The sequence below is a fragment of the Grus americana genome, chromosome 2 (assembly GCF_028858705.1).
Source record: "Grus americana isolate bGruAme1 chromosome 2, bGruAme1.mat, whole genome shotgun sequence".
Taxonomy (NCBI): Eukaryota; Metazoa; Chordata; class Aves; order Gruiformes; family Gruidae; genus Grus; species Grus americana.
The window spans coordinates 127,273,379-127,300,427 of record NC_072853.1 but is presented as its reverse complement, the minus strand read 5'-3'; the positions used below and the strand labels follow the sequence as shown (position 1 = coordinate 127,300,427).

The 27,049-nt window shown below is 46.1% G+C and overlaps 1 protein-coding gene across 3 annotated transcripts; it reads left to right on the top strand.

The window, feature by feature from the left end:
• The first annotated feature begins 517 nt into the window (after positions 1-517).
• On the top strand, positions 518-25,349 carry NR1D2 (nuclear receptor subfamily 1 group D member 2). 3 transcript variants are annotated; one of them, XM_054814867.1, is made up of 8 exons: positions 518-811; positions 4,265-4,525; positions 6,498-6,586; positions 7,554-7,698; positions 9,408-10,024; positions 13,533-13,718; positions 17,574-17,784; positions 22,195-25,349. In XM_054814867.1, exons 1-8 carry the CDS (start codon positions 796-798, stop codon positions 22,389-22,391), a joined length of 1,722 nt encoding a protein of 573 aa, XP_054670842.1. In that variant the 5' UTR covers positions 518-795; the 3' UTR covers positions 22,392-25,349. The 3 variants fall into 3 exon arrangements, with proteins under 3 accessions (XP_054670842.1, XP_054670843.1, XP_054670840.1); XM_054814868.1 differs by lacking the exons at positions 17,574-17,784; positions 22,195-25,349 and adding an exon at positions 16,553-16,721 and having other exon boundaries at positions 526-811; XM_054814865.1 differs by lacking the exon at positions 518-811 and having other exon boundaries at positions 4,189-4,525.
• The last annotated feature ends 1,700 nt before the right edge of the window (positions 25,350-27,049 follow it).

Below are 27,049 nucleotides of genomic sequence, written 5' to 3'. Positions count from 1 at the left end.
CCGCGGCGATCAGAGCAGTGGCATTTCCTGCCGGCGCTCGGCGGCGGAGCAGCCCGCCGGCGGATGCTGACACCGCTGGCCGTCACCGTGCCCCGCGGCGCCGCGGGCACGTACTTGCACTGCGGCCGCGGTGGGCGAGCGCGGCGCCCATTGCAGCAGCGGCGCGGCCCGGCCGATGGAGGCGATTTCAGCGGGGCTCCCCCCCGCCCCCCACCGCAGCGCCCGGCAAGGGGGGGCGACGCCGCGGCGGCGGGGGGGGGGGCCTCCGCGCATACCCCGTTGCAAGCAGGTCCCACCGCCCCCGCAAGCCAGCCGGTGTCCGTTCCGCGCCAGCCCCGCCACCGCCGCAGTGCCCGTGCGAGCCCCGGCACCGCGGCAATCCCCGCCGCCGCAGTGCCCCCGCCGCCCCGCGCGCTGCCCGCACGCGCCCGCCGCACGTGAGCGCTCCCGCCCGCGGCCCGGGCGGCGCGGAAAGTGTGTCACTGGGTGAGGGGGGCGGTCGGGGGCGGGGCGGGCCGGCGGGGCGGGGCGGGCGGCCGGCGGTGCCGCACTCTGCGCGGCTCCCGATCGCTTTTGTTGTAAAGGGGAGGGCGCCGCGGCGGGGACGGGCAGCTGCCGCTCTGACAGGCGACAGCGCGGCCGCCTCCCGCCCGCTGCATGTAAGGGCTGCGGCGGGGACGGAGCTGGGGAGTCACTGACCGAGCGGAGCCGTGCCGAGCGGAGCCGAGCCCAGCCGTGCCGGGCCCGGTGGAGCCCAGCGCGGCGCCGCCCCTGCCCCTGCGGGAGGAGGCCGCCATGGAAGTCAGCGCGGGTAAGCGGCGGGGCGGACGCCAGGGGCGGGGGGCGGGGGTGCTCTGCGGGGTCGTCTCGGCGGGCCGGGCGGGTGCGGGGGGTGCAGGCGGGGGCCAGCCGGGACGCCGCGGGGCGGGGGAGCGCGGCGGGCGGCGGTGGTGCCCGGCCCCGGCCCCGCTGGTGGCCTGGACGGCCGCGCGCTGCCTCACATGGACCCGCCGGGCGAGCCATGTGCGCCCTGTGTTTACGTTCCGCGCGGCGTGCCCGCTCATTGGCCGTGCGGGGCGGTGACGCGCGGATTGCATAATAGTGCCGGGGCGGCGGCGCGGGGCGGCTGGCGGCGCGGACACGTGAGGCGGGCGGGCGGCCGCTGTTTTGGTGACCTACATTCGGGGCGGCGGCGGAGGGGCGCGCCGGGGACACGTGGGGCCGCGCCGCTGCGGCGCCGGCAGCTCCGCCCCCGCGGCCCCTGGCCCCGCCCCCGCCGCGCGAGTCCGCGGTGGAGCGGGGAAGGGCGGGGAGGGGAGGGGAGGGGGGGAAGAGGGGGACGGGCCGGCGGCCGTTGGCGCGGTGCGGGGAGGGGAGGGGGAGTGGGCGGGGCGCGCTGCGGCGGGGGCGCGGGGCCAGCACGCGCGCAGCCGTGTGCGGCGGCGGGGCGGCCCGCGCGCCCCGCACGTGGACCGGCCCGGTGCGCGGGGGCGGCGTTGTGTAACGGGGAGGGGGCGGCCGGGGGCAGGGCAGGGCAGCGCCTTCCCAGCCCAGCGCCGCGTGACGGCGGGGAGAGCCGCAGCCCCGCAGGCGGCTGCCCGCACGGCGGCGGGGGGCGGGCAGGGCGACCCCGCTCCCCGCTTTCTTTCCTTCTTTGTTAGCGGGCGTCATGAACGGTGTCGGGGGTGCCGGCCGCGCGGAGAGCCCCCTTTGCAGCAGCATCCTGGGGGCCGGGTGGAACGATTAAAAACGTATCCAGACCGCTTCCGTCGCGCCTCTGCGTCCTTTCCACTCTACGCATCCCTGTCGAAACGAAATACCCGCACGTCACGGTGCGGCCCGCCGTGCCCCCCGCTGAAGTAAATCCCTGCCGGGTAGGACCCGAAGGGCTGGGGTCCTCGTCTCTCGGCATGACGTGCCTCCTCCGCAGCGGCGCGGCAAGGCACAGCCAAAAGGACTTGTTCTCCCACCCCACGCCGGGTTCCCTAAGCGAAGCCCCGTCAGTTTATGTAGGTCCAGCGCTGACCCGATCCACCCAGCGTGGGGGTCCCGTTCTGCGGGGGACCGGCGTGTGTGCAGAGATCCCTCTGTCTGTGCTCTTTGTTTCGAGTTGTTGCCCTGTGCTCTGTACGCGATTGAACATTTAACTGCTGATCAAACAAAAATAGGCTTCATAGGGAAACGTAACTTCTAAAATAACCAAACCATCAGGAGTCTTGCCTGTGATGCAGGCAGGACTGCCAGGCTCTCTAGGGTACGGGAGCAGCCCAGCTATAAGGGGCTCCTCAGGTTTTCAAAAGGCAGGGGGTGAAAACCCCCACAGACATGCTCTTTCCGTGCTCCCCTGTGACATTGGTGTTACCCTTGAGGGAAAAGAGCATCTCTTTTTACGAGGCAGGCTTTAAAGATAACGGGATGAGGTGGCAGCGTGGAGAAGCACGGAGTTCCCTGCGGGGGCTGAGTTTGCATGCCCTGCTCTGCCCCTTGCAGATAAGGATGGCGCCTGCTGAGAAACTCGGTTCCTCCCTTGGACCAGGTGGACTGTGAGCTTTGACCTGGCACCTGGCAGAGGCGCGTGCGGCGCCGGGGCATAGCAGGACCTTTGTCAAATAGGTGGTGTCTTAGGCTAGCACGGGTGTTTGACAGTGTCTTTTCTTCATGCTGCTGCAAGACCTATGTGTCCATTGCAACCCTCCTTCCTCCAAAAACGTGACTCTGGGTGCGTACAACGCTGCATGGAGGATTTCTTAACAAAAAAGAAAAATAAATCTGTGCAGGAACAACCGCTGTGGTGGTGCGTAGGGGCACTGGCGTCCAGGAATGTGAGAAGCAGCCTGTGTGTAGCACACGTGTCGCACGACCGCTTGGTCTGACTCCTGCTCTGCGGCGGCTCTGCCAGGGGCTTCTCAGCTGCACGCTCATCAGGGTGTTGGTGGCGGTTTCCTTGGTAGAAGAAATTAAATGTTACAGAGGAAATGGGCCAGTAGAGCTGCCACAGAAATTCTAAGAGGACCGTTATAGCCCATCAAAGTAATGAAAATTCTTAAGTCAGAATTTCTACCTGCAAGCAGTGATATTTCCAGGGTTGTATAATGCTGCTGCCTAACAGGCATAACGGCCTTTATCTGTGAAGATGCGATGGCTGATGTAAGGGGCTGCAGCCCCGACCTGCCGTGCCAACCCAGTTGATCAAGGACTCTACTGACACCAGGGCTTTTTTTCCTGCAAAGGAAGCCAGCATGTGGCCGTTTTTAAATTTTTTAATTCTTACTGGTGTATGGAGTTCCTTGCTGCAGTGTCCTGAGTCATCTGTGAAGAGTCTTTAAAGAGCAACACAGACATAAAACAGAGAAGATACTGAGTATAATTTATTTAGACAGTTACGTGGCTTTCGCTGTTGAAATTTTTGTATGAAATATCAAATGTTTTTACATTGACTTTTGAAATGCTGAACCTTGGAGACAAACTCAAATGAAGTGAAAACAATTTCTCTTGCTTACAAGCAAGAAAAAGGAGCCTCTGAAAAGCCAGAACTGCTCCCAGGTCTGCCCGAGGACAAAAAGCTGTTTCATCTGAGGGATTCTCAAGTGTGTCGGATTGCAAGACGCGGCAGGACAGAGACTGTTTGCAAACAGCAGCAGAGTTTAACTGCTGCTAGAAACGCCACAAAGGTTTGCAGTCCCACAAGTGGCGTTCAGTAGGCTAACCAGGCTGCAGCGGTATTTCTTTCACTTGCCCCCTTCCCTCCTGCATCGTGAGCACCTCCCAGCCCTTCCTTTCTGTGCCTCTGGCGTGTAGCCTGCACGAAGCCTTTCTCTCTGCCCTATTTCTGTCCCTAACCTAGCTTGTTTGCATTCTGGCTCCACAGTGCTGTAAGATCCGGTCTTTGCTGTGGCTCCAGACGAGCTCTGCTCAGAGGGTGGCCAGGGAAACCCTCCTTGGGCTGCCCCGTCCTGCCAGCACTGTGGCTTGTTGCTCCATCGTTTGGTTCTGGTGTTTCATCTCAACTTGGATCAGAGGAGGCTGATAAGATGGGAGAAGGGGATGAGGCTGATAAGACGGGAGAAGGGGATGGGGCAGATTGAGAGGTCAAGCCGTTGAAAACGAATGGAGAGAAGCAGGCGGGAGGGAGGGAGGGAAAGGATTGCGCCCAGGAACACGTGACGGCTGGGTCTTGTGGTGCTGGGTCACGGCGTGGCTCACATGGCAGCGGTGCATGTCTGCTTGTTATGTCACTACGTGCCGCCTTTTTTTCTTGCCTTAGGGGGTGTGATAGCTTACATCAGCTCTTCAAGCTCGGCATCTAGCCCAGCCTCATGTCACAGCGAGAGCTCAGACAGCGGTTTCCAGTCATCCTCTTCGCCTGTACCATCTTCTCCGAACAGCTCCTCCTCGGAAAGTGGCTGCAATGGCCGGAGCAGCGAGGGCTCTGACGGAGCACCAAAGAGTGATCGGCTGGAGGAGACTATTAAAACAACCCAGTCGAGTGTTGCTGGTTTGACAAAAGGCCATAATGGAGTCACAAGTATGTTTGGTGCCAGTTCCTGAAACCCCCGTTTTCCCCTTACACATTACAACCCCATATATTACAACCAGGTCCTCCCTGTGACTTGCTGGCAAGGCACATAGCAACGCCTCCATTTTTATCTTTTTGCATTATATGTATGGTAATACATATGGTATTGCCATACAAATGCTAATAGATGGAGGTCCCATTGCTGCTGACTTCAAACAGTCCATAAATACAGTCCAGCTTTACTAGTTTTCACTAGTGAAAACTGATCTTAATAAAAATCAAACAGTTAAAAAGATGCAATGAAGTAAAGGTAATAGTAATCAGAAATTGCCTTCAGGAGTATTTATGGAGCTGCCTTGCAAATCTAGTTTCTCTGTTTCTTCATACTCTCTTCCCTGCCCCTTCACATTCACTCCCCCCAAATTTCTTTGGGGAACAAAAGAAATAAATTACCAAAACGTTATATTATATGTACATAGCTGTAGCTGGGACCTTCATCTTTTTGATTCCAAGTCTTAATTTGTGGATGTTAAAAAACAAAGTACTCGTAAGCTGGAACTAAAGGATAGCCTTTTAAAATGCATTTAACAGTCTAGCTCCAGCTATTTGCTTCACTTTTTTGGTAATGAGAAAAGATCAGCAATAAAGAACTATATTTGAACAGTTTTGGAAGGGCAGGAATCAAACTGAGTACTGAAATGAGTATTTCAGCAAACACTCAGCTGGAATTTAGTCTTTTGAAGGCTGAATTCTTTTATTGGTAGAATTTTTTTATCATTTTGAATTGTTATGAAGGTAGAATAAGTCCCTAACAGGTTTTTTGAGGGGGAGTCTTTTTTTTTAAAGTGTTCCTAACCTAAGTTCTTAGTAAGAACCTTTACTTCCTTTTAAAAATTTGCTAGCAACTAGGTTTTTGGTATCAGGGAAGAAATTCCTGAAGATTTAAACCTGTTGTGAACAGTTCAGATGTATAGATAGATAACATTTTTAGCTCAGTACTAGCTCTGTTAACACCAGAAAAAAAAAAAAAAAGGAAATTTTGTGGTTTGGTTCTTTTTCAAAGTCTTAGAAAAAAAGAGTTTTAGTTCCTCTTTACAAATGAAACCCAAATGTCAAATAAATTACTTTTCTGGTAGAATATGGTTCTGCGTGAGTATTTTCGGCTGTCTTTGTTGCTCACTGTTAAGGTAACTTTGTGGTTACTGAAGTCACTGGTAAAGTTCCCATTGGCTTCAGTGAAACCAATGTTAGACCAGCACTTAGGACTTGCAAAAAATCTTTATTGACAAGCTGAAATAAAATAGGTGGGGAAAAACTTAAAAAAAAACCCCAAACCACGAGCGTATTTACAGGGCTGAGAAGGTATTTTCAAGTTCAAGTGTGCAAGCATGCCGTTCTGGATATGCACTCACATGAGTAGTCTTTACATATGTAGATGTGGCTGAGTTACCAGTCCTAAATTATTATCAAATAGGTAGAGTGTATCGCTTGTTTGCAATATATAATAAAATAAGGTGTCCTTTAATATTTCTATTTTTAAGAAAAGATGTTTATTCTTTGTTGGGGAAACTGTAGCATTTATATGGGCTTACTTGTCCTGATGGAAAAATAGATTGAGCCCGAACTTTGGTGGCCTAGTTAACTAAATGGTCCTTTTGAACGTGCGTAAATGTAAGCAGCCTTGATTTTTCCACAGTTGAGTACAATGCTACTGTGATTGAAAGTCCAGTGAATATGTGCTTTCTCCCTATTCTGTTGAGAGCTTCATGTTTGTCTTTTTTTCCCCCCTCCCTTGCACTGGTGCCTTCTGAACTGTTCAGGGGTTTTGTACATTCTTGTTGTCTGTTCCTCTGCTGTATTTTTTTGTATGTTGAACTGACCTGACAGATTTTGCTTTTAGTCCAGGTTTTAAAAGCTGAAAACATGTTTTTGCAGTTGTCACTGGTTTTCTATATCCTTGACTTTTCTGTTCTGATTCTAGAATTTAATGGCATGGTTCTTCTTTGCAAAGTCTGTGGAGATGTCGCTTCAGGATTTCATTATGGTGTTCATGCCTGTGAGGGCTGCAAGGTGAGCTACGTTTCTGCTCACCTTTCTGCTGGTGAAATGCTCAAGTTCTCCCCATAGGGGAAAAGGGATTATACTGCTGAAAAAATAGCAGTATGCTTCTCTGTTAAACTTAAATCTGAGAAATTTCAGACAGTATGTAAGTGGTAGGAAAAGGCAACCCACTTAGCAATACACAGCAGTTTCCGAACTCGGCAGTACTTTCTGTTCTCGCCCCTTGTCCAGTCCTGCCTGACTTGGAGTGCACGGCAGAGAACAAGAACTGGAGACAGAGGTGGTAAAGGACTGTGTCACGCAAGACTTGTGAGTCTTAATTGCATTAAGAGGTAGTGGGTGTGAGTTGGTGTGAGTTGTCACCTGGGCTGGGACACAGAGCAAAACAGCTTTGGAAAAGCAGTTCTTTACCACGGGGAAAGCCAGAACAGGGTGCTTGCACGTTCACGTGTCAGTAGATCTGTATTTTCTGCTACAGTAACACTGCAAATGTTATGTTCTGTGAAGGAGTTTACCATCTTAAGCGTTATGTGAAAGAACCACCTTTGAAAGTCAGACGGTGCAACAGGATGGTTTTGTTGCCAAACTATGGAGATTGAAGTCAAAAGATCTGATTTTGCCTTGCATCTTTGCACTTGAGGTCATAGGAGGTTGAGAGCATATCTTATAAACTGTCAGTACAGTGGTAGAGCTAATACTGGAGATATTTTGCTCTTAGGTGCTGACTATGCAGGGAAAATCTTGGTGTCTTCTCTAATTAGAAATCGTAACTAGTTTGCATTATACACAGATCACACACAAAGGGGAAGTAAGTCATGAGGAGTAGCAAGTTCTTTAAAATCACTCAGGGCTGATGGCTCTCAAGCAGCTGATGGGGTGCAGTGAGGTTTTCTGTGCTTGCGCAGAGGTGAATCTTGGCAGGAGGATTTGACATGTGCTGTAATAATAATTGCGGGGTTTTTTTGTTTGTTTACAGGGTTTTTTCAGAAGAAGCATTCAGCAAAACATCCAGTATAAGAAATGCTTGAAGAATAACAACTGCTCTATAATGAGAATGAATAGGAACAGATGCCAGCAGTGTCGTTTCAAAAAATGCCTGTCTGTTGGGATGTCAAGAGATGGTACGTTCCTCTACTGAGCAGTGGTCCTCTGAGAAGGAATCTGCTGCCCACCTCAGAACCAATCACCAAGGGTCTTAATGGCAGGAAATGCAGCCAGTGCTATTGTCAGGGACAGGTTCCGTGTCCGAGAGCGTGTAGATCAGCTTGCCTTCTTGCTCCCTGACTCTGCTGGACTGGTAACGTAACACTGGCCACAGAGCTGTCCTCCCATCTCGAGGCTAATGCCATGGGATGTGCTGCAGTGGTCTGTTAGGGGGGCGGTTGTAACAACAGTCTCAATTTTGGTTTAATGAGTTAATATTTATAGCTGTATCCTACCTGAATCTGAACAAGACTCTTTTTTTGGGGGTTTTGTTTTGTGGGTTTTTTTGTTGTTTTTTTGTTGTTTTTTTTCTTTTTTGTTACTGTTGCTTTTTCAGTGAAAGGCATTTCTGCCCAAGCTGATAGCCTTAGAATAATCATTATAAAGCCTAAAGAGTTAGCTTTGGGTGCATGGGACAAGTGTATAACTGCTCCTTTTGTTGAGGGGTTTTTTATTATTTTATTTTATTTTATTGGGATGAGCATATAACTGCTCCTTTTGTTGATTTTTTTTTTTTTAATTATTTTATTTTATTTTCTTGGAGGGAGAGGGAATGCAAGGAGGAAGGGGTGACGTTGAGCTGTGTCTCTGACCACCTAGCTGGCTATCCACTCCTCGTGACTTTTTTTTAAAATGTAATGCTGAAAGTGTGGTTCATTGGTCTGCTACAACTTACTGTCACAAGCCAGAACTCTTCCTTCTGTTTCACTTTTTAATTTTCTCTGGGTGCTTATTTCACAAGAACTAGGAATCTTGGGTTGTTAATAATTTAGTGGGTGGAGTGTTAAAACTTATTTTAAATAATTGTTCCGAGTTCTTGTCATGCATAGGAGTTATTTCATCCCCTAGGCGCTTGTTTGCGCATAAGGTTGCACCTGCTTTAATGGAAGAGATTTAGTTACATTAATGATGGAGTACTGCATGAACATAATTACATCAGTCGAAACTGGTTATAAGCCCTTGGAAGGCTGTGGTTGGACAGGATGGTAGAGGCGGTTGTAGATTCCCTAGAACAGGGTCAAAAGTGCTGCAGCCACAATGATGCCCATCCCCTTGCCAGCAGAAAATGTCCTTGTCAAGGCAAAGTTATCAGGAAAATTTGCCAAGGTAAGCTTCATTCAGCATTGATTCTCTTAACTGTTTTGGCAAGTTACGCAAATGGTCCGTGAGCAGCTGTCTTGTGGGACTTCTATTCAAACATAATATGAACTGTGTTTACATTCACCTAGTTGTCAGCTCACAAAGTTGTACTGGTTTAATTGATCCAATCTTAAAGCCTGACAATTAACACAAGTATGTGTGTGTATAGTGCATAGCCAAGTTTGTAGCACAAGGGGAGAAGGCTTTAGAGATTGTGTGCTTTAGAGCTGCCTTCTCTTTATATGTAAATAACAGCATACATTTCATATCTCATGCCTGCCCTATGCCCAGAAAGCTCCTTGACTTCAGTGATAATACCCCTGCTGTAGTATTGGTGAGAGCAGTTAAAGTCTTCCCTTAAAAGGCAAGATTTTTGGTTGGGATGTGTATTCTATGTGTGTGTGTGCAACGCTTTCAGGACTGACCTTTTTTTTTTTTTCCCCCCCTCTTCCTTCCACTACCACTCTTCATTTCTCCACCTTGGTAGCTGTTCGATTTGGCCGTATTCCCAAACGTGAAAAACAGAGGATGCTGATTGAAATGCAGAGTGCCATGAAAACCATGATGAACAGTCAGTTCAGCGGTCACTTGCCCAATGAAGCGTTAACAGAACATCAGGATCAAGTACCTCAAGAAGACCTTTCCTCCAAGCCCAAACAAGAGCGTGAAACCATCAAAAGCCCTTCTCCCCCTCCTAGTGCTGACATGGCTAAGGAAGAAGTGATCGGTATGGTCACTAGGGCCCACAAAGACACTTTCATGTACAACCAAGAACAGTCTCAAAACCCAGCAGAGATGATGCAGTCCCAGAGCGCGGAGAGAGTGTCAAAGAACACCGAGCAGTACATCTTGAGTGGCGAGCACTGCGTTAGCGGGCTTGGTGGCCCTCAGTACCCTGAAAGTGAGCAGCACCTTGGTGGACAGTACAAAGGGAGAAGCGCAATGCATTATCCAAGTGGACATGCCGTGTGTTTCACGAATGGCCACTGTATGAACTTCACTAGTGGTTATACTCAGCGACTGTGTGATAGGATCCCAGAAGATGGCTTTTCTCCAAACAAGAATGCCACTTACTCTTGCAGCACTGGAGGAAGAATGCATCTGGTACATTGATATCAATTGTTTGATTTGACTCAGTGAAAGGCTTAGTGATGGGTGTGATCCAGCTGTGCCTCTTTAGTCAGTGAAGCTGCACACAATTGGCACAACTGCTGAAACTTAAAATAGTGACACAAATTTGATAGTGCAAATTGTGATAGAGAATAATGGCTCGAGTTGTATGGAGGATTTGAAATCATACAAGTGATGGGGTTTCTTGGCTCAGTTTTTAGCTGACTGAAAGTAGACTGAAGTCACAGAGCATTGGTTGAAGAAAACTCATGGGTTTTTTTAACTGGCTTGACTTGAAAATGGATGTTAGGAGTTCATAAATTCCCTTCTTCACTCAATCCTTTTGAAGATTTCACTTTAAAATAATCTAGACACATAGGCTGTATTTTCCTTAAAGGTATTCAGAGCAAATTTCTGGGGCAAAACCTCAGGGCAAGGATTTTAAGCCAGTCTGTTTGCACGCCTTGCTAGTGTGTTCTAAAATCTCTCTTGCTGGGTAGACTGGTTTTTTTTTTCGTTTGGTTGGTTGGGATTTTTTTGTGTTTTGTTTTAATAGGGATAGGTTTATTCTGTTATAGGCAATGTAAAATAGAGGCTCGGTGGGACTCACAGGCTATGTATCCTTCTGCCCTAGAACATCTTCAAATCTGAACAGAGGCAAGGAGAAAGATGCATGGCTAAACTGCTTGAGAGAAGTTCAGAGTCTTTTCTGTAGTACTTACACAAGTGAGGCTCTGAATACACTTCTGGGTACCTTAGATGACTTTGCTAGAGTGTTTTCTCACTGAATTCTTAACAAGGATGCTTCCTATTTTCTTGCATATGGGTTTTGTGGTTTGGTTTTTTTTTTTTTTCCTTTCCTTAACAGGTCCCTCCTGTTTGCCTTGCACCTGCTGTTTCTCTGCCATTCAGGCAACCGGTTCTGTAAGCCCCTTAAAATAGATTGTCCTTTTCTTTATCACTGGAACCGCCTGGGATGAGAGAACATAACATCCTCGTTCTCATCCTGCACTCCTGTCGAGAAGCACGAGCCCCTGACCTTTCTGAAGTACTCGAGCTGCTGGTGTTTTTCTTCCTCCTAGTTTGTAAAGTAGTTTGTAAAGATTCTTCACAGGTTCTTGAAGGCCCCTGAAAGTCTCTACACAGTGAAGGTCGTTTTGATGCTGGATTTCCTTTTTTGTTTGTTTTTTTGGTTGGGGTTTTTTTTGGTTGCTTTTTTTCCCCCTTTCCCCCCCCCCTCTTCTTCTTTGGCTACTGCATATGTGGACCATGCCATCCCTAGCAGGCTCTGACCTTAATTGCAAACTCCGGACACTACACCATGGCAAACAGTAATCATTCCCAACCTTTCTTCCTTGCAGGGAAAGTATGTGGAGTCACTACAGCAGCATTCTTGGCACTCCTGAGAAGCAGAGGTTAAACCTGTCAGTGTGGGCAGGCAGGGAGTGACGCTGCCTGCAGAGGCCCAACCAGTCAGTTTGACCTGTGCGTAGCAGCTGCAGGGAGGTTTAACGCAGCCGACGATGAGGAAACAAACCCGAATCCAACAGAGCACTGCAGGCCCACCCCACCCCACGTCCCTGACATGAATCAGGGTTTTGCTAGAGAACTCAGTGAGAGCAGGATCTGACCAAAATGAGTCAGTAGCTGTAAGGGAGTGTAATTAGGCTCTGAACAAGTACTGAGACAGATGTTCAGGGGTTTTTTGGGGTTTTTTTTCGTTGTTTTGGTTTTTTTTTTTTTTTTTACTCAATACCGCCCCCTCCAAACCAGAAAAGCAGAACAGGTCGTTCCTGAAGAGGTTCCTCTGAAGAGAGCTAGTGACTACACAAGCTGACAGCTCCTCCCATAGGAAGGACTCCTGGGCAGAGGTCCCTCAAGAGAGCTTAAACGTAATACACAGGGGTGGAAAGTGGCAGTTTCCCCTCAGGACCGAACGCCTGGGAGCTGTAGGATGAGAAACTGCAGTGCTTTCTGTGTCCGATTCAGAGTGGGATGCTGAACCAGACATTCCTGATTTTCAGAGTACTGTATTTTTAACAATACCTGCGTGAAACGTTGCAGTGTCATGGACAGAACAGTGGTTGGTGTCTGCCATGTTTCTGGTTGTGTGCCTAGACCCTTCCTTTTGCCAAAATATTTTATGATTTTCAGTTTATGGAGAAGGTCCTCCTGTACCCCGCAAGTAATCATTTGGTTTTGGGCGTTGTCCTCAGGCACACAAATAATGTTGTGATTCACAGCTGAACCAAGAAATCTATATTTCTATTCCTTGTCCTTTGGGGGACAGCTTTTTGCATATTGACTGCCCAGTTAGTAACAGATATTCAGGGGGGAAAAGACCCCCAAACCAACCCAAGCCCAGAAATATGTATCCATTTATCTCCATCTTGTTTTCCCTAGCTGTTGCCAAATATATATGCAACGCACGTATATGCCTGTTGAATATATTCTTGTAAGGGATCTTAGGACCTTCCATGCAAAGAATTGCTAGGCAATTATCAGATTCAAGATGCTCTGCAAAAGCATTATAGCTCTGAGGAATTACTAATCTATTGCACTGTTTTCTATTTGCTTTGCTGATATTATGTAGGATTACATACACCATTTAGTGTACTTGTGAGGAATACTTAAAGGAATTCTCATCCTTGATGATGACAGGTGAAATTAATATTAAAAGGTTTAAACTTCATTAAAAGATGTAAATTTTAGAAAGCAGAACTGAAAGTATCTCAGAGCATCTGGTTGGGTTTTACAGAGGGAATTTATTGGCAGTCAGCCTTGACTGATACATCTGATCTCATTGTGATGGATTCAGACTTTCCTGCAAAAAATCGCTGTATGTTTATATATAAAAAAGAGCATTTTGTTGTCTTGTGACTGAGCAAAATTGGAATACCAGTTCCTTGGTCCTCCTTCAGTGATAAAAGCAAACATGTAGGAGAGGAAGGTTGTCCTGGTAGTCAGGGTGTAAGCCTGTGACTCAGGAAACCAAGGCTCGATTGCTTGCTCTGGTGTTGACACCTTTGCCACCTTGACTGAATCACTTCAGTTGCCTGCAAAACAGGAAGGATATATGAGAATGAATGTAGCAGTGACTGTGAGATTACAATAGATTGATTGTGAAATCGTGATTAATTGTGAGATTACAGGGATAATACAGGTAAGAGAAATCCACATGTCAGGCATGAGTGACATCAGGGAAGAATAGCCTAACCTGGGTTCTCCAGTCTTTCATTATAAACAATATTGGCATTTCCAAGGTCAGCAAATTTAGAAACAGACTGCTAATGGACTGCCATGGAGTTTTTATTGTTTGTTTATTTTAAACGAAGGGGGAGAAATCTAGTTGATTTGGGAGTTGACTGAGGAATGCTCTTTTCTCTATGTGTCATTTTTGCAGAGTTTTCTTGAAGAACAAACCTGCTTTTTCCAAGTATTTTTCAGTATTTGGAATTATATCTTTAAGAGTTGTTTTCTGTTTATGTTTTGTAAACATCAGGTCTGCCCAATGAGTAAGACTCCCCACGTGGACCCAAACAAGTCTGGCCATGAAGTCTGGGAAGAGTTTTCCCTGAGTTTTACCCCTGCGGTGAAGGAAGTGGTGGAGTTCGCCAAGCGCATCCCAGGTTTCCGAGATCTCTCCCAACATGACCAGGTTAATCTTCTGAAGGCTGGAACCTTTGAGGTGAGACCACTGTGTGTATAGTGCAGACCTGACAGGAAGTGCATCAGTCTGACCCCCTTAAGAACAAAATGAAATAGAACTGGGCAAAACCAGCTTGTTCATGGATGCTAGCTCTGGGCTTTCCTTAAGCTGATGGTGTCCAGTGCTTCTGTTTGGTCAAATCTTGGTGAGCTGTCCCTCTTCCAAGTAGCTTGAAAGTGCTCAGCCCTGCTACCTTTTCCTCTTCCCTGGGCATTAATAAATGACTAATTAGCAGTTTCTTGGTTTTCTGTAGCAGCGGTTACTTTGATAGCTACCTTTGCTCAGCCCGGAGAGAAGCAGACAGCATCTGGAAGGGTGGATAGTTTAGAAAGCTATCTGTTGACTTAGCAGTTTTGTAGAGGAGTGTGTTTATCACTCTGTATGTCCTTCCTTTTGCCACTGTGCTCCCTGCCAAAGTCAGAGCATCCATCCTGACCAGTCACCACTAGTGTTTGCTGGCAGCTGGGGGTTGCTGAAGCCTCCGTCTCCAGCTAGCTGTACTGCTGCAGCTCTGCAGATGCCACATACCAGCTGCAGCCTGACTTAGTCTAGACTAATCCCACCAGGTCCGCGTGGTTAATTTCACCCGCTTGTGAGCATGACATATATGTGAATTAGTGGTGTTAAACTGGGAACAATACCAGAGAGCTCAGTGCTGTTTTGTAATTGGTGACCTTCACCAGGGGACCTTTACTTAAGATTTTAGTTGCTCTTCCAGGCTCTTGTTTCTATTGGAGACCATGCACATTTAATAAGTATTCAAATGCGAAGTTTAAACATGGAAGGCCAGAGGAGCTAAACTCCCAAGTGTTCAATGTTACTGTGCTTTTCTGGGCAGGGCACGGTTGGTGATGTTTTTGCTTTTCTTTACTTGATTTGCTCTTTCAAAGAGGGTTGCTACATTTTGTATTTACCTGAACTAAAGACAGTCATGTAATGTGTTGAGTCTTTTATCTGCATTTATACAGCCTAAAATGGATAATTGTTGGGTTGGAAGGTACAAGTTACACTGGAAGACTTGGTGCCTGGAGAGTGTCAGTTTCTTTGTTTCTTCCATTTTGCTGTCCTGTATTTTTTGCTGTTACACTTATTCTTGACCTTTTAATATTCATTTACAACTCCTGTAGCTAAGGGCTGTATTTTCACTCCTTCAACTACAGCCTCTTATGTTGCTGTTCACATTACACAAAATGTTGGTTCCTTCCTGTGCAAAGTGGTATATTGTCCAGTGCCGTCAAGGAGGGTGGAAAATCAGGCTTGAACTGTTCCTATAACATAGAGCCAAGCCTTCGTGTTTTGCAAGTAAAATGTTTTGTCTTGGCCTTTCTTCACCTCAAGCTTTTCTCAAGCCTCATTCATATGCCTTTTTGCCAGTTACAAGCACTGCTGATAAGAAGGTTTCTATATCCAGGGGGATTAATAACAATGTATGACTGCATGCTTATCCATATTCACTTATTTATAAGAAACATTAATGATTTCTGTTAGTGAGCTGGTATCTGTACTTAAAGGCTTTTGCGGCATCTTAGCAACAGGAGAAAGAAACCCAACAAAATAAACAAACAAAAATACAGTGCTGCAGAGCAGTGGGGGAAAAAAAACCAAAACCAAAACCTCCAGGATTAACGAAACTGTTGCAGTAGAGGCAAAAGCATCTTGAAGCCTGGTGCTTACAAGGTCATTTCTGTCTTCTGGGTAACTAAACTAAGATGTCCCAACATCTGCATGTTAATAGGAGAACCTGAGTAAAAGTCCTACCTCTGAGCCTGTTTTGGTTCCCTTGGGCACCATTGTGTGGCTGGCTTGGCATTGTGCTTACCAGCAGCTCGTATTCAAGGAGCGCTTGTTCGTTTAGGGGTAAGAAGATGCATGAAGACATGCTGGTGCAGAAGCAGCATAGCTATATATATTCATACACATGTAAGCTAAAAAGCCGTCTTAGAACTGGGAGTACTGGGGAGCTCAGTATATTGTGGTGGTATTGCATGGCTTTGTATGGGAACCAGCTCAGAAACAGCATCGAGCCTAAAATAAGGAACTCAACTGGATTTGAGCTGGTCCTCCCCCACCTCCACAAGCCCCCACTCCACAGTTGATGGTAGAGGTAACAAACCCCTTGGATCTATTGGAGTAGTTACTCAATTTCTTCACAGACTCGCAAACTTGGTAATTTGGCTGCAGGTGGTGGGGAAGTGAGCAAGCACTTGCCTGTGCGGAGGTTTTTGTGTGCTTGCATTGCTATGGTCAGGTGATAGGGTTGATCAGGTATATCCTCAGCGTGCACAAATAGGAGTCTGGCTTGAAGTGAAACAGGATGAATCAATCGTGTGCTATACCATAGTCTAAGCTGTTCTTCCTCGGGTTCAAATGGTGACATTGAAGTCTATGGGTGAGGTCTTTGCCTTAGTATAAGTCAACACAGCTTTGTGGACGTTAATAGCGATTGCTCGTTATTTAAAGTTCATGTTTCTAAAGCCCAGTTCTGTAAAGGGAATACCATTTTGAACTGGAGAGCTGTTGAGTACCTGGTGGGTCCCTGCTAATGCACAAGTTCAGCTTTGTATGTCTGCCCTTTGTCTCCTTTTGTTGTATTCTGAGGGCTTCTGCACCTAGGTTTCTGCACTCTGTAGTTAATGTCATAAGAGGACATATAGCTTAGGTGACAATGGTGAATAATATATAGTGCTCATGTGTCCATCAAGATTGCTGCATGTCATTTGGCTGTTTAAATTTAGAGCAGGTCATGTAATGTGCATGAATGGTGTTTGAATTCTCAAACGTTTTCATTTTTTTTTGAACCCTCCTTTTTTAAGCTTGTCAAAGGCACTAGTCTTTGCTGAAAACCTGGTTCTCCTCTCATCTGTAGTAAACATTTAAATTAATGCAGTTGTGTAGGGTAAGTGAGAAGAGACGACTGTCACACCAAGACATTACAGCAAGTCTGAAGTTTTAACCAATGCCAGTTGGTTCATTTTCTCCAAATAAGAAGGCTGTTGTGTGCAACTTAAACCTTGAAAATGTAAATAAGGTTGTTGAACATGAGCAAATGAAACTTTACAAGCCATTCCAGAGGGAAACATTTCACAATACGACTGGGAAACCACAAGAGAAATTTCAGTCCAGAGGGGTAAGTTCAGCACATGTCAACTGCTCCAGCCCAGGTGCTTATCCCAAAGGGGCATTCCCAGCTGCAGCTACAGACCAGGTGCCGTTTCAAGCCCTGCTTCCCTAGCCTTTTGAAGGCCGTACACGTGGCTCCTTTTCTACCAGAGCTCATTAACATTCCTGTGGGAGCAGCGATGCGGCATGGTACTTTCCTAAAGAATGCCTAGTGGGCCAGATCATCAGGTGGTGTAAATCAGCATTGTTTCAATGGAGCTGCTCCAGTTTACGCCAAGCGAGAATCTGGTTCAATACCTTCATTTTGCTCCTCATAAGCGTGGCCAAGAAAACAGTTCCTTTTATGCTCTGTATGCCTTTGGCTGTTCAGTGGCTTAAGCAAGTTGTCCTACTGGCATATTTATGAATGGCATCGTCTTTGTGGCTCAGGCTGTCAGGCTTCAAGTTTAATTTTCCTCCCTTTCATGTGCTATAGCCCCCTCCCCTGCATCCACTCGCTAAGTTTTTCACTCATTTGTTTCTCTCAGACTACTGGCCCAGAGCTTGCCCTGTTTTTTACAGCTCAATAGCATGCTGACAGTTTCTGTATAGAATGCTTGTACGGCAGTTAATGAGACAGTTTGAATGATATTAAAAGGTTTAATTTTTTCTTTGGCTTTTCTAGAAATCCACCTATATTTATCTGGTTTTGTTGTTCTTTTTTTCTTTCACCAGGTTTTAATGGTACGGTTTGCATCTTTGTTTGATGCAAAGGAACGTACCGTCACCTTCCTTAGTGGAAAGAAGTACAGCGTGGATGACTTGCATTCGATGGGAGCTGGTGATCTGCTCAACTCAATGTTTGAATTTAGTGAGAAACTAAATGCCCTGCAACTTAGTGATGAGGAAATGAGTTTGTTTACAGCGGTTGTCCTGGTATCTGCTGGTAAGGAGAGAAAGTTAACTTACACCTTTGCCAAGTTTTGAATGTGGCTCTCTCTTAAAAGATTTCTGTAAAATGTATACTTTGTTGTTTCATGCCTGAGTGCAATTTAGTAGCTTTTAAGCTAGCAGCAGCCTGTGATTTACTTTTACATAGCTGCTCTTTCTAATATTTGCCTTTTGGAAAAATAGGACAATGGGCTTGTATTTTCCTGCTACTTTCTATAGAATGCAAAAATATGTCTCATAGCTGCCCGAGGGCTGTTCAGAAGCTATTTGTCTGACTCATCTAAGTTTCACAGGACAGCATCAGTGAAATTACTCCTGACTTGCACAGCCTAAGTCTTGGGATAAGGTGGTATTTTTACTTCCAAGTATCGTCACTGAAGTCTATTGCGTATCTTACTTAAGTCTAAATCCAACGGTTTGATCTCTGCCTATGTCAGCAAGAAGGCCCTATTCATCTGCATCGTGACTTCTTACCGCAAAGGGTCTGCCAATCCACTAACATCTTTGCCGGTCTCATATCTTGTTTCAGTCCCTGGATATACAGGACACCCTGGCTCGGATTCAAAGAAGGATTAAGCACCTACTTCTGTAGTATTATCTAAAGCCTCAAATTAGGCACATTAGCTCTGCATATAATGCCTGGCATACAAGGTGCAGAATCCCTGCTTGCTGGGTAAGGGACTCTCTAGAGTTAGCTAGCAAGAATAGGAGTGCCCACTTCTTACACAACAAGCCGGCATTTGGGGGCCACTCACTTCTTGAACAAGTTAACCTCTTCCGCAAGTGGTTTAGACTCATGTCTTTCTTATCAGGGAAGGGCACTCTGGGCATGGTGCTGCAGGCACGAGGTAGGACAGTTCAGTCTAATAGCTTTGTCGTGGGCTAACAGAAATGTGATAGCACAGGATGGAGCAGCTGTAGCCTCTTCAATTTGTAAGCAGTGGTAATGAGCAGAGGGTGGTACAGAGTTTGCAAGCTTCAAAAGCCAGAAGGAATGGCAGTGTGAAGGAAGTGTGGCACTAAGTCTGTTAGTGAAAATGTTCAAGTAGCAGAGAGAAATCAGGTTTTAGTTTCTTTTCCAGACTCTGCTGTACAAGTTTGATCTTTCAAAGAATAAATTGATGAAATCTGGAGACAACCTTTAAAATAAGGACTGAGAACCAGGCCTCTTCCCTCCTTGTGCAATGTCAGAACTAGGCTACAGCCACTCTGCTTGCTTGCTCAACTGCTGGGCCCTACAAAATCACAGTCTCTGTGCCACCTGTTTTGAATGTAAGTGGCTGTATCTGTTCTGTTAAATGTGCTTCTAGCACGGAGCCAGCCCTCCTAGCCTTTTAAGCACTGCTCCATGCTGTTGCTAGTTCCCAGTAGGGCTTAGCTTAGGGGTGGTATGTAACACGTACAGCACATAATGTCAGAGCTGTACAACAGGACAAAACCAGGAGGTGTTTGGTATTTAGGCTTCTCGCAGCTGCTCAGGATTTTTCAGATTGTGGCTTCGGACATTATTGCTACCTTGTGATCTGATCTGCAGTCTGATAACAACCTTCCTGCACATCTTCACAAAATACTTCTAGAGTTTTATAAAGCACAACTTCATTGGTCTTCTAGCATTTGGGCTCAAACCTGCATTTGTACCGTATTCCAGACATGACAGTAACCTTGATGGTCGCTGTAAGTCCAGCAATTTTTGGATCAACTTCACTCTGTAGTTTGCAACTGAATCGAAATGCTGCAGTTCTTACTTATACAAGTGAGTAAGTGAGCAAGCCTCATGCTTGAGTGGGTTCCTAGGAAGAACAGAAGTCTCCTCAGGAGACCCCCTGGGGAAGGTGCTCACAGTGTGAGGGCTTGCCAGGAGGAGAAGGTGCTTGTCAAACTGAAGGACTGTGGGCATCTGTCGATTGAATAGATCTTGAAAGACAGATCCCTTGGACTCCACCCCTCAACGAGGAGTGTGACCCAGAGAGTCATTTACCCTAAGGTGGAGGTGCAGCTCAATTAAAGAGGGAGGTAGAGATGAGGAACAGCATCAGAGAGAACGACATGGAGATGCAGGCAAAGGCAAAAGATGCTGTAACTGGAAGAAGAACTGAAGGTGGAAGAATAAGGCCAGTAGGACTTAGTCATCTCAGAATGGAAGTTACTCAGAGAAGATTGAAAGGAAGATAGTAGTCAAGATTCACATCAGTTCCAGAAGCAGACAGAAGTGTGTGGCTGTTGAACCCAGATTAAGTGATCCAGAATATAAAATACCATGCTGCACTATTTAAAAATATTTTTAAAAGACTGTCAGTTGTTTAAAATTTTTTTATAAAAATGCCAGTGGAAAAAAAGAAATGTTCCGAAGTCTCTAAATAGTGCTGGAGGGGAGAACGCATGTCAGAAGCATCTCCACATAACGCTGGATGAGTAAGCACTCTTGTGAGGGATAATAGGAACATGCAGAAAGAAGCAGCAGGGGTAGTAGCGAGGAATGTGTGTAACTGCATACATCCTCTTGTTTTGGTGTCATATGGTAAAGAAGGGAAAAACAGGGCATACAGTGAGGATGTGGAAGTGTTTCTGGTGGTGCTGAGGAATTACCTTGGTCCCATTCTGAAACTAAAAGACCGCTTCACCTCTGGCTTCAGTTAGCTACACGTGTTGGAAGGGAAATAGCAAGATGGATCATGAGCACTGAAGAAGGAGGAAGCAAGGTGGAAGCAAAGCTGAAAGAATGTGGTTTGTGCAGGTGTAGAGACCAGGTAATCTTTTAACTGAGGGTGATGCCTTGTGGTAGAGGAATATAAAACACACACCCTCTATTATTCTCTCTTATTGGGATAGTACTAACAAAAACTTCTGCTGGCCACTGGGAGCAACTGGAAGTAGACTGAGAGAGAGAAAAAAGACTTGGACTAATTGAAGAGAGGAGGCTACAGTAACTCACTCAAGGCAACCAGGAAAGATGACTCCATTCTTCTACCTTCAGAGGCTGTCACTGTACAGAGCTCTTGAGAAACCTTGTCTGGCATACAGTGTGCAAATGTCATTATCCCTGCTCAGGATAGAGCAAACCTAGTTTTTGCAAAGCGGGGGGGCAAGTGGGGTAGTTAGCTTAACAAATAAAGGCAGAAAGCCACCTCTTCACTCATGCTGTCTTGGAGAGCAGCTATCTAACCTAATGGACAGTCTTCACAGGAGAGTGGAATATGTGCTAATAAACATGGTTTGACATTAATCAAAGTTCATAATTGTTCAGAGTAGAAGGTTCTGGAGCCATCTTTCTAAAGGAACAAAAAACATTAACTGCTTCAAGATGGATCCTCATATAATCGTTTTTCCCATAGCGGTAGGGAACAGCAGTGAATAGTCCAGGAGGACTTCCTAGACTCTGTTCACCTAGAGAAGTCCGATTGGATTGACAGACAGCATAAGGAAGGGATTCCCCCTCTGACTGTACAATCTGACTCAGTGCTACTCCAGAAAGCTGCTGTCATTCTGTGTCCCAGTTCTGCGAAGTGCTTAAGTACGAGTACACATCAAAGCACATTTCTGTTTGTGGCTGTCACTCGTGTATGTATGTGCCCTGCTGATTTACATAGCGTTTAAGAGAGGCTATAGCTTGGAAGAAAGAGCTGCTGCACACGGTTATTAGGTGAGATGTTTTGCTTAAAAATGCATCCTTTTAAGCTGCTTACCTAAGGATAACAGGCATGTTCTTAAATACAGCTTTCTTGAAAGAGATGCTTCGGGCATGGGGTGAGTGCAGTATGTGAAAGCATAATATTTTTTCTTGACATTGAAATTCTTCTTTTCTTCCTCGGTTGGGAATTCTTAGGTGCCTCATGTTTCATTTTGTAAGTGCTTCTGAACACACTCAGAAACAGTGCCTAGTCACGTCTGGGCTTGCATTCCCCTTTGCCCATGGAGATCCCATTGTGCAGATACAGGTGTGGCTTGTCCTGAGTGGGATTTCCTCCTCAACCATGAACCTCCAATTTAAGTTTAGGGTTCTGTGTCGAGCCTTGAGAAATGTTTGAAATTTTTACTGCAGTGTGTCCTGTCTCTCCTTGCATTGAACGTTGTGATTCAGCAAAATATTCAAGTGTGTGTTTCAGTCTGTCCTTTTCTGGAAACATGGGTAAGTGGTTACAGAAAAGGTGATTGAATGCTGCCAGTTCAGTGTGAGATTAATACTTTGCAAAGTTGATGCTGCATAATGTTTGAAAGATTTTTAGTATGTGGGTTTGAAACTGGCATAAGTATTTAATTTTTCTTGTGCTTGTTAATTTAGCCAGTTATTCTTGCAGTGGCTTTATGTTGCAAACTACATCTGTTCAGTCTCTCTTTTTTTTTTTTTTTTTTTTTTCCTTTTCTTTTCTCTCTCTCTGTCTTCCTGCCCCCTCCCCTTTCTCTTTAGATCGCTCCGGAATAGAAAATGTCAATTCTGTGGAGGCACTTCAGGAAACACTAATCCGTGCATTAAGGACCTTAATCATGAAAAATCACCCAAATGAAGCCTCTATTTTCACAAAACTTCTTTTGAAATTACCTGACTTGCGTTCCTTAAACAACATGCACTCTGAAGAACTCTTGGCCTTTAAAGTTCACCCATAGGCCTTTAGGTCTCATTTGTACTTGGACTTGCCTCGTGTTAAACTGTTTTGTGCTAAAATATGTATTTATACAGTTGTACCACTTGTTGGAGAGAGAGAGAGTTCACAGACTGTGAACAATTGATAGCTGTCCCATAACCATGCAATAACGCTTCAGCAGGTGCTTTCAGCTAACGGCGGCGCAGCGTTCAGAGTCCTCCAAGACATCCAGACCCGGCTGTGCCCCACTTCTGCAGAAGAGGTTGCTATGAGCCTGAGTAAATACGGACTGTTCTTTCACTTAGGGGAAAAAAAAAAAAGAACCACCACTGCCCTCTCATGTAAACAGAACACAAAATAGCTGTGTATGTGCATACGGAGCATGGAATGGGGTGGGAACAATCCTGCGCTAATAGGAAAATGGAAGAGCTGATTTAATTGGTCTTTCACTTATCTAATAGATGTATGTCTGTGTCTCTTGATAACTCACTCATGGTTTCACTGTTGTTATTCCATTAAATCCGATGGAATGATTTCAGCCCGCACCAACTCTTCACTGAGCGTGTGTTCATGCCATGTGTAAATAATATAAATAATTAAGTAACAAGTGTTTATGGCTATATAAATTACAGAGTTGTGTGTATATATGTGTATGTATATAAATAGTTCTATACATAAAGTATACATATAATTTCTTCACAATATTTTAAACTGTGAAGGAATTTAAACTTACAACAGAAGGTGATCTATGGAAAGAACCAAATAGATGCACTTTGCATATTGCTGAACTAATTATCTGAGCATTTCTAATTTTTAGAAAACATCCAATTTGCATTAATATGCTGTGTTTGTTAATTTAAAAAAACAAAAACAACGGAGTGGCACCAAAGGAGCAGTCAGCTTCAACTTCCAGAACGGGTTCGTAGAGAATCTCAAGTGGAGATGGTTGGTTGTGGCACTAATGAGATTGATTGATTGTCCATTGCCACTGAGGTTCTTACATTCTGTTAAAGGTTAAAGAAGAACCAGATGCTCTTCAAAAACTTCAGCACAGCCAGAAAGAAACTATCAGATGAGTAACAGCATCTATCAGAAAAAAACGATGGGAAAGATGTATCCATGGTTGCATTTGGGTGTATGTGTGTTCTGTGACCATTTATTTCCTGCAATACATCATTTTGCTGCTTCATTGCTAAATGAGAATTAAGCACAGAAATGTGAGATTCCCTATGTCTTTTCACAATTTGGGCTTTGTGGTTCCCACACCTGTTCTTCTGGAGCTCTCCATTGGTGCGTGTGCATGTGCGTGTGTGTGTATGTGCAGAGAAGGTGCACTGGATGGTCTGGATTTTTTTCTTAAAAAACACCACAAAAAACCAAACAAACAAATGGGACTTTTTTGTTGTTGTTTATGCCAGTAGCAAATTACAAAGCAGATCCTCAAGGCTTAAGATTCTGCTGCTTTTCCGTCTAGGAAAGCGGTTCTCTATGGGTTTTCTCCATTTGTAGCAGGACCTGGCACCAGAAAAGAGAGCTTAAGAAAAGTCAAAGCAGTTGCGTTAATTAGTTATGTTTATGTTTTGCTAATGCGGGAAGAAGATTCTCCATTAACCTTGCCTTCAGTTAACTTACCTTGGAGGTAGCCCTCTGGGTCTGTAGCGTTTGGTAACGCTACTCTGCGGAGGAAGAGACCTCTCCGTTTGTTACTGCGGTTAGATGTTTGCGGTAGTTGAGGCCAGGAGCCAGAAAGCCGCCGGGCTGCAGAGCTCCTCCTCGCCGTGCAGGAGCAGCTCTCACAGAGCAGCGAGTGGATGGGAGCCCTGCCGCGGGGCTGGAGCAGACGCAGACCCCTGCCTGCCCCGAGCATCAGGAGCCACGCAGAGGAGGGGAGGCTCGTGGCCCGCCACAGCTCCGGTCACCTTTGGGCTGGGGGATTTCCCCTGGGAAAGGGGTAAGGGGTGCTGGCCAGGGGGCCGAGAGCAGGAGGGGGCGAGTATGTGAGGAAAAGCCGGGGAAAATTCGGCTTTAGCCTTGGCTAAGGAGCAGAGGAGCGCACCCTTCTCACTCCTCCGCAGCTGCTGCCGAGAGAGCTGTCCCGCTTCAAGCTACTGTGACCACTGGATCGTGGCCCCTTAATACACACAGTTTTGCTATCCAAATGTGCTGTCGGGGCATATTGTCCTCATTTCTGTTAACAGTCTGCATCCTACCAGTATTATTTCTTTGAGAGCTTCACCAACTGACGTATTGAATCATTCAGACTTTAGAAGGGACACAGTCACGTGTTTTGTATTATTTAGGAGCTAAAATGACTTCTTTGTAGACCCCGTTTCAAATGTGGAAAGTACAGTTAACCCTCGGTTGTTTTGGGAGGAAAGGAGGCTTCTTACAGAGATTGCCACCCTACAACTGTGTTTTGTTGTATTTTAGGGGTTTTTTGTTTTGGTTTGGTTTTTGTTTTGTTTCTTCTTAAAATTGTATTATTAAGCCTTTAGGAATGTATAACCAGGACTGAGTAATTACTGCTTATTAAATTTTTAGTTAGATCGACCATGTATGCCTATAGATAGATACTCTAACTTGTGCAATTTCATTTGAAATAATCTTCCTGTACATAATGGAAAAACTCATATAACAGAAAAAAAAAAAGCCCCAAACAGATTGACTGAACAAAAATGTTGATTGAAGCACGGTTCAAAAGTGACCCACGTATTACAAACTCTAGCTGGACTCTTAGAAGAAAATCTGAACTCATCGTGTTAGCTGTGTATTGTGAGCTCTTCTTTTACTGTGTCACTGGTTATACACTTGTTAAACGCTGAGATAATAGACTTCATGCCAGGCATTTGAGTACTGTAGTTTGGGTCATTGCGGAAAGATTAATGTACTGTATGACTTAAATGAAATTTTTATTCTTGATTTTATTCTTGATTTTGTTCTTGTTTTAAAAGATTAAATATGGGCATTATGTCAGCAAGCTAAACTGTGTTTCTGTGTTCTTTGCATTTTTCTGAACCAAATCTGGAGGGGAGGACAACACGCTGAGGTGAACAAAGCAGAAGTAATGGATGAGAACATCAGCTGCTGGAAGGTCGCGGGGGCTGCGCTGGTTGGCGCACAGTGGCGGGGAGCCCACATCTCGCTCCGCCTCTGACACTGCTCTGCCTTGCCAGGTGGTTGGACGGGGGCGTCTGGTGCACTGCGTTTACTACAGCTAACGCACTTTTTTTGGGTAGTGCCATTAAAAGAGACAGTTATTTTAAACACCTTCGTTGCTTTCAGGAATATAACTTCATAACTGAAAAAAGGATACAGTTTAGTTTTTGGTAAGACAGTCTTAAAGCTAGGCTACAGGAGAGGTAGATGGAAAACTGGACATGAAGGGCAAAGATCTGATTTTTCCAGCTTGATTTCCTAGTTTGAAGTGTTTACTGTTTTAGGAGATAAGCTTCTCCAGGAAATGTTCTATCTACTGGTGTTTCAAAAAACCCAAACAAACCAAAATTAAAACAGAAACAAAATTATGACTGCCAGCACAGGAAAAAATAACAGCACAAAAATGCTTTCTTTTTTCTTGGCATGTTTTCTCTAGTGGCATGTTTGCATATGGCTTCCCCTGTTGCCGCCAAGTCTGAGCCCCCCATGAGTGAGGCCGCCAGCTACGGAGGTCCGAGGGCCTGGGAGGTCCTTGGGAAGAGCTCTTCCCAGCTTTCGCTGGGATGCTCCGGATGGGCCACGAGGAATTTTTCTCTGTTTGGCTGCAAGAGCCTATCACAGCAAATGGGGGGATAAGAGGGACACTTCCCAGTAAAAACACAGTTCCATTCTCCCCTCTCCCACCCTCCCAGTTTGGCAAGATGCTCTGGGGATGGGGACATGAAGTGTTTGTGCTTATTCATGGAAAACTTGGTGGGCTTGGAGTCCACAGCACTGATTCAAGTGTGAACGTGCCTGCAGCAGCCTGCCCGATCGCTGTCCTCCCTCCCCAAGGAAATGGTGAATGTCACCAGGAAAAGAGAGGTACGAGTGGTGCTGTGTGAAAGTATAAACTGGTGAGGGGATGGGCAGCCAGCTACATCCTGCTTGGGCTGGGGGGGGTGGGTGGGAGGGCATCAGCATTCGCAACTGAACCGCAGAGCACTTTGATTACAGAAACTGTTCATACAAGGAAATAATTGGCACTTCCTTTTCTTTGATGAGTACAGCGAGCAGCTGCCAGAGCCTTCATCAGCAAATACCTTCTTTTTTTTTTTTTTGCCTTTTAATTTTTTTTTTTTTTAAAAATTGAAAATTTGAGTGGGGAGGGAGGAACAGCCAGGTGTGGGGAGAGCCTGGAGACACCCACCCCCCTGACAGCCGACTGAGCTGCAATGGGCAGCTTGGAAAAAACATTGTGGAAGCTGTGCTCGCTGGGCAGGAAAGTTGGTCAAGGACACAGCCACATCGCCAGCCAGAGAGAGAGAGGAGCTGAGCGGGCGTGCATGGAGGCTGCAAGGCTGCACATTCCAGGTCATCGCGAACAAACAGGTCCATCCACGCCAACAAAGCTTCCCTCCACACAGACATTGCTCTGCGGTGCCAGGCCCCTTCACAGAACAGTTTATACCTGCTGGAAACATACGCCCTAGCGCTTCTCTTTTAGGGCAGAGCTTGCAATGGTAAAGGGCTGAACTCTGCTGT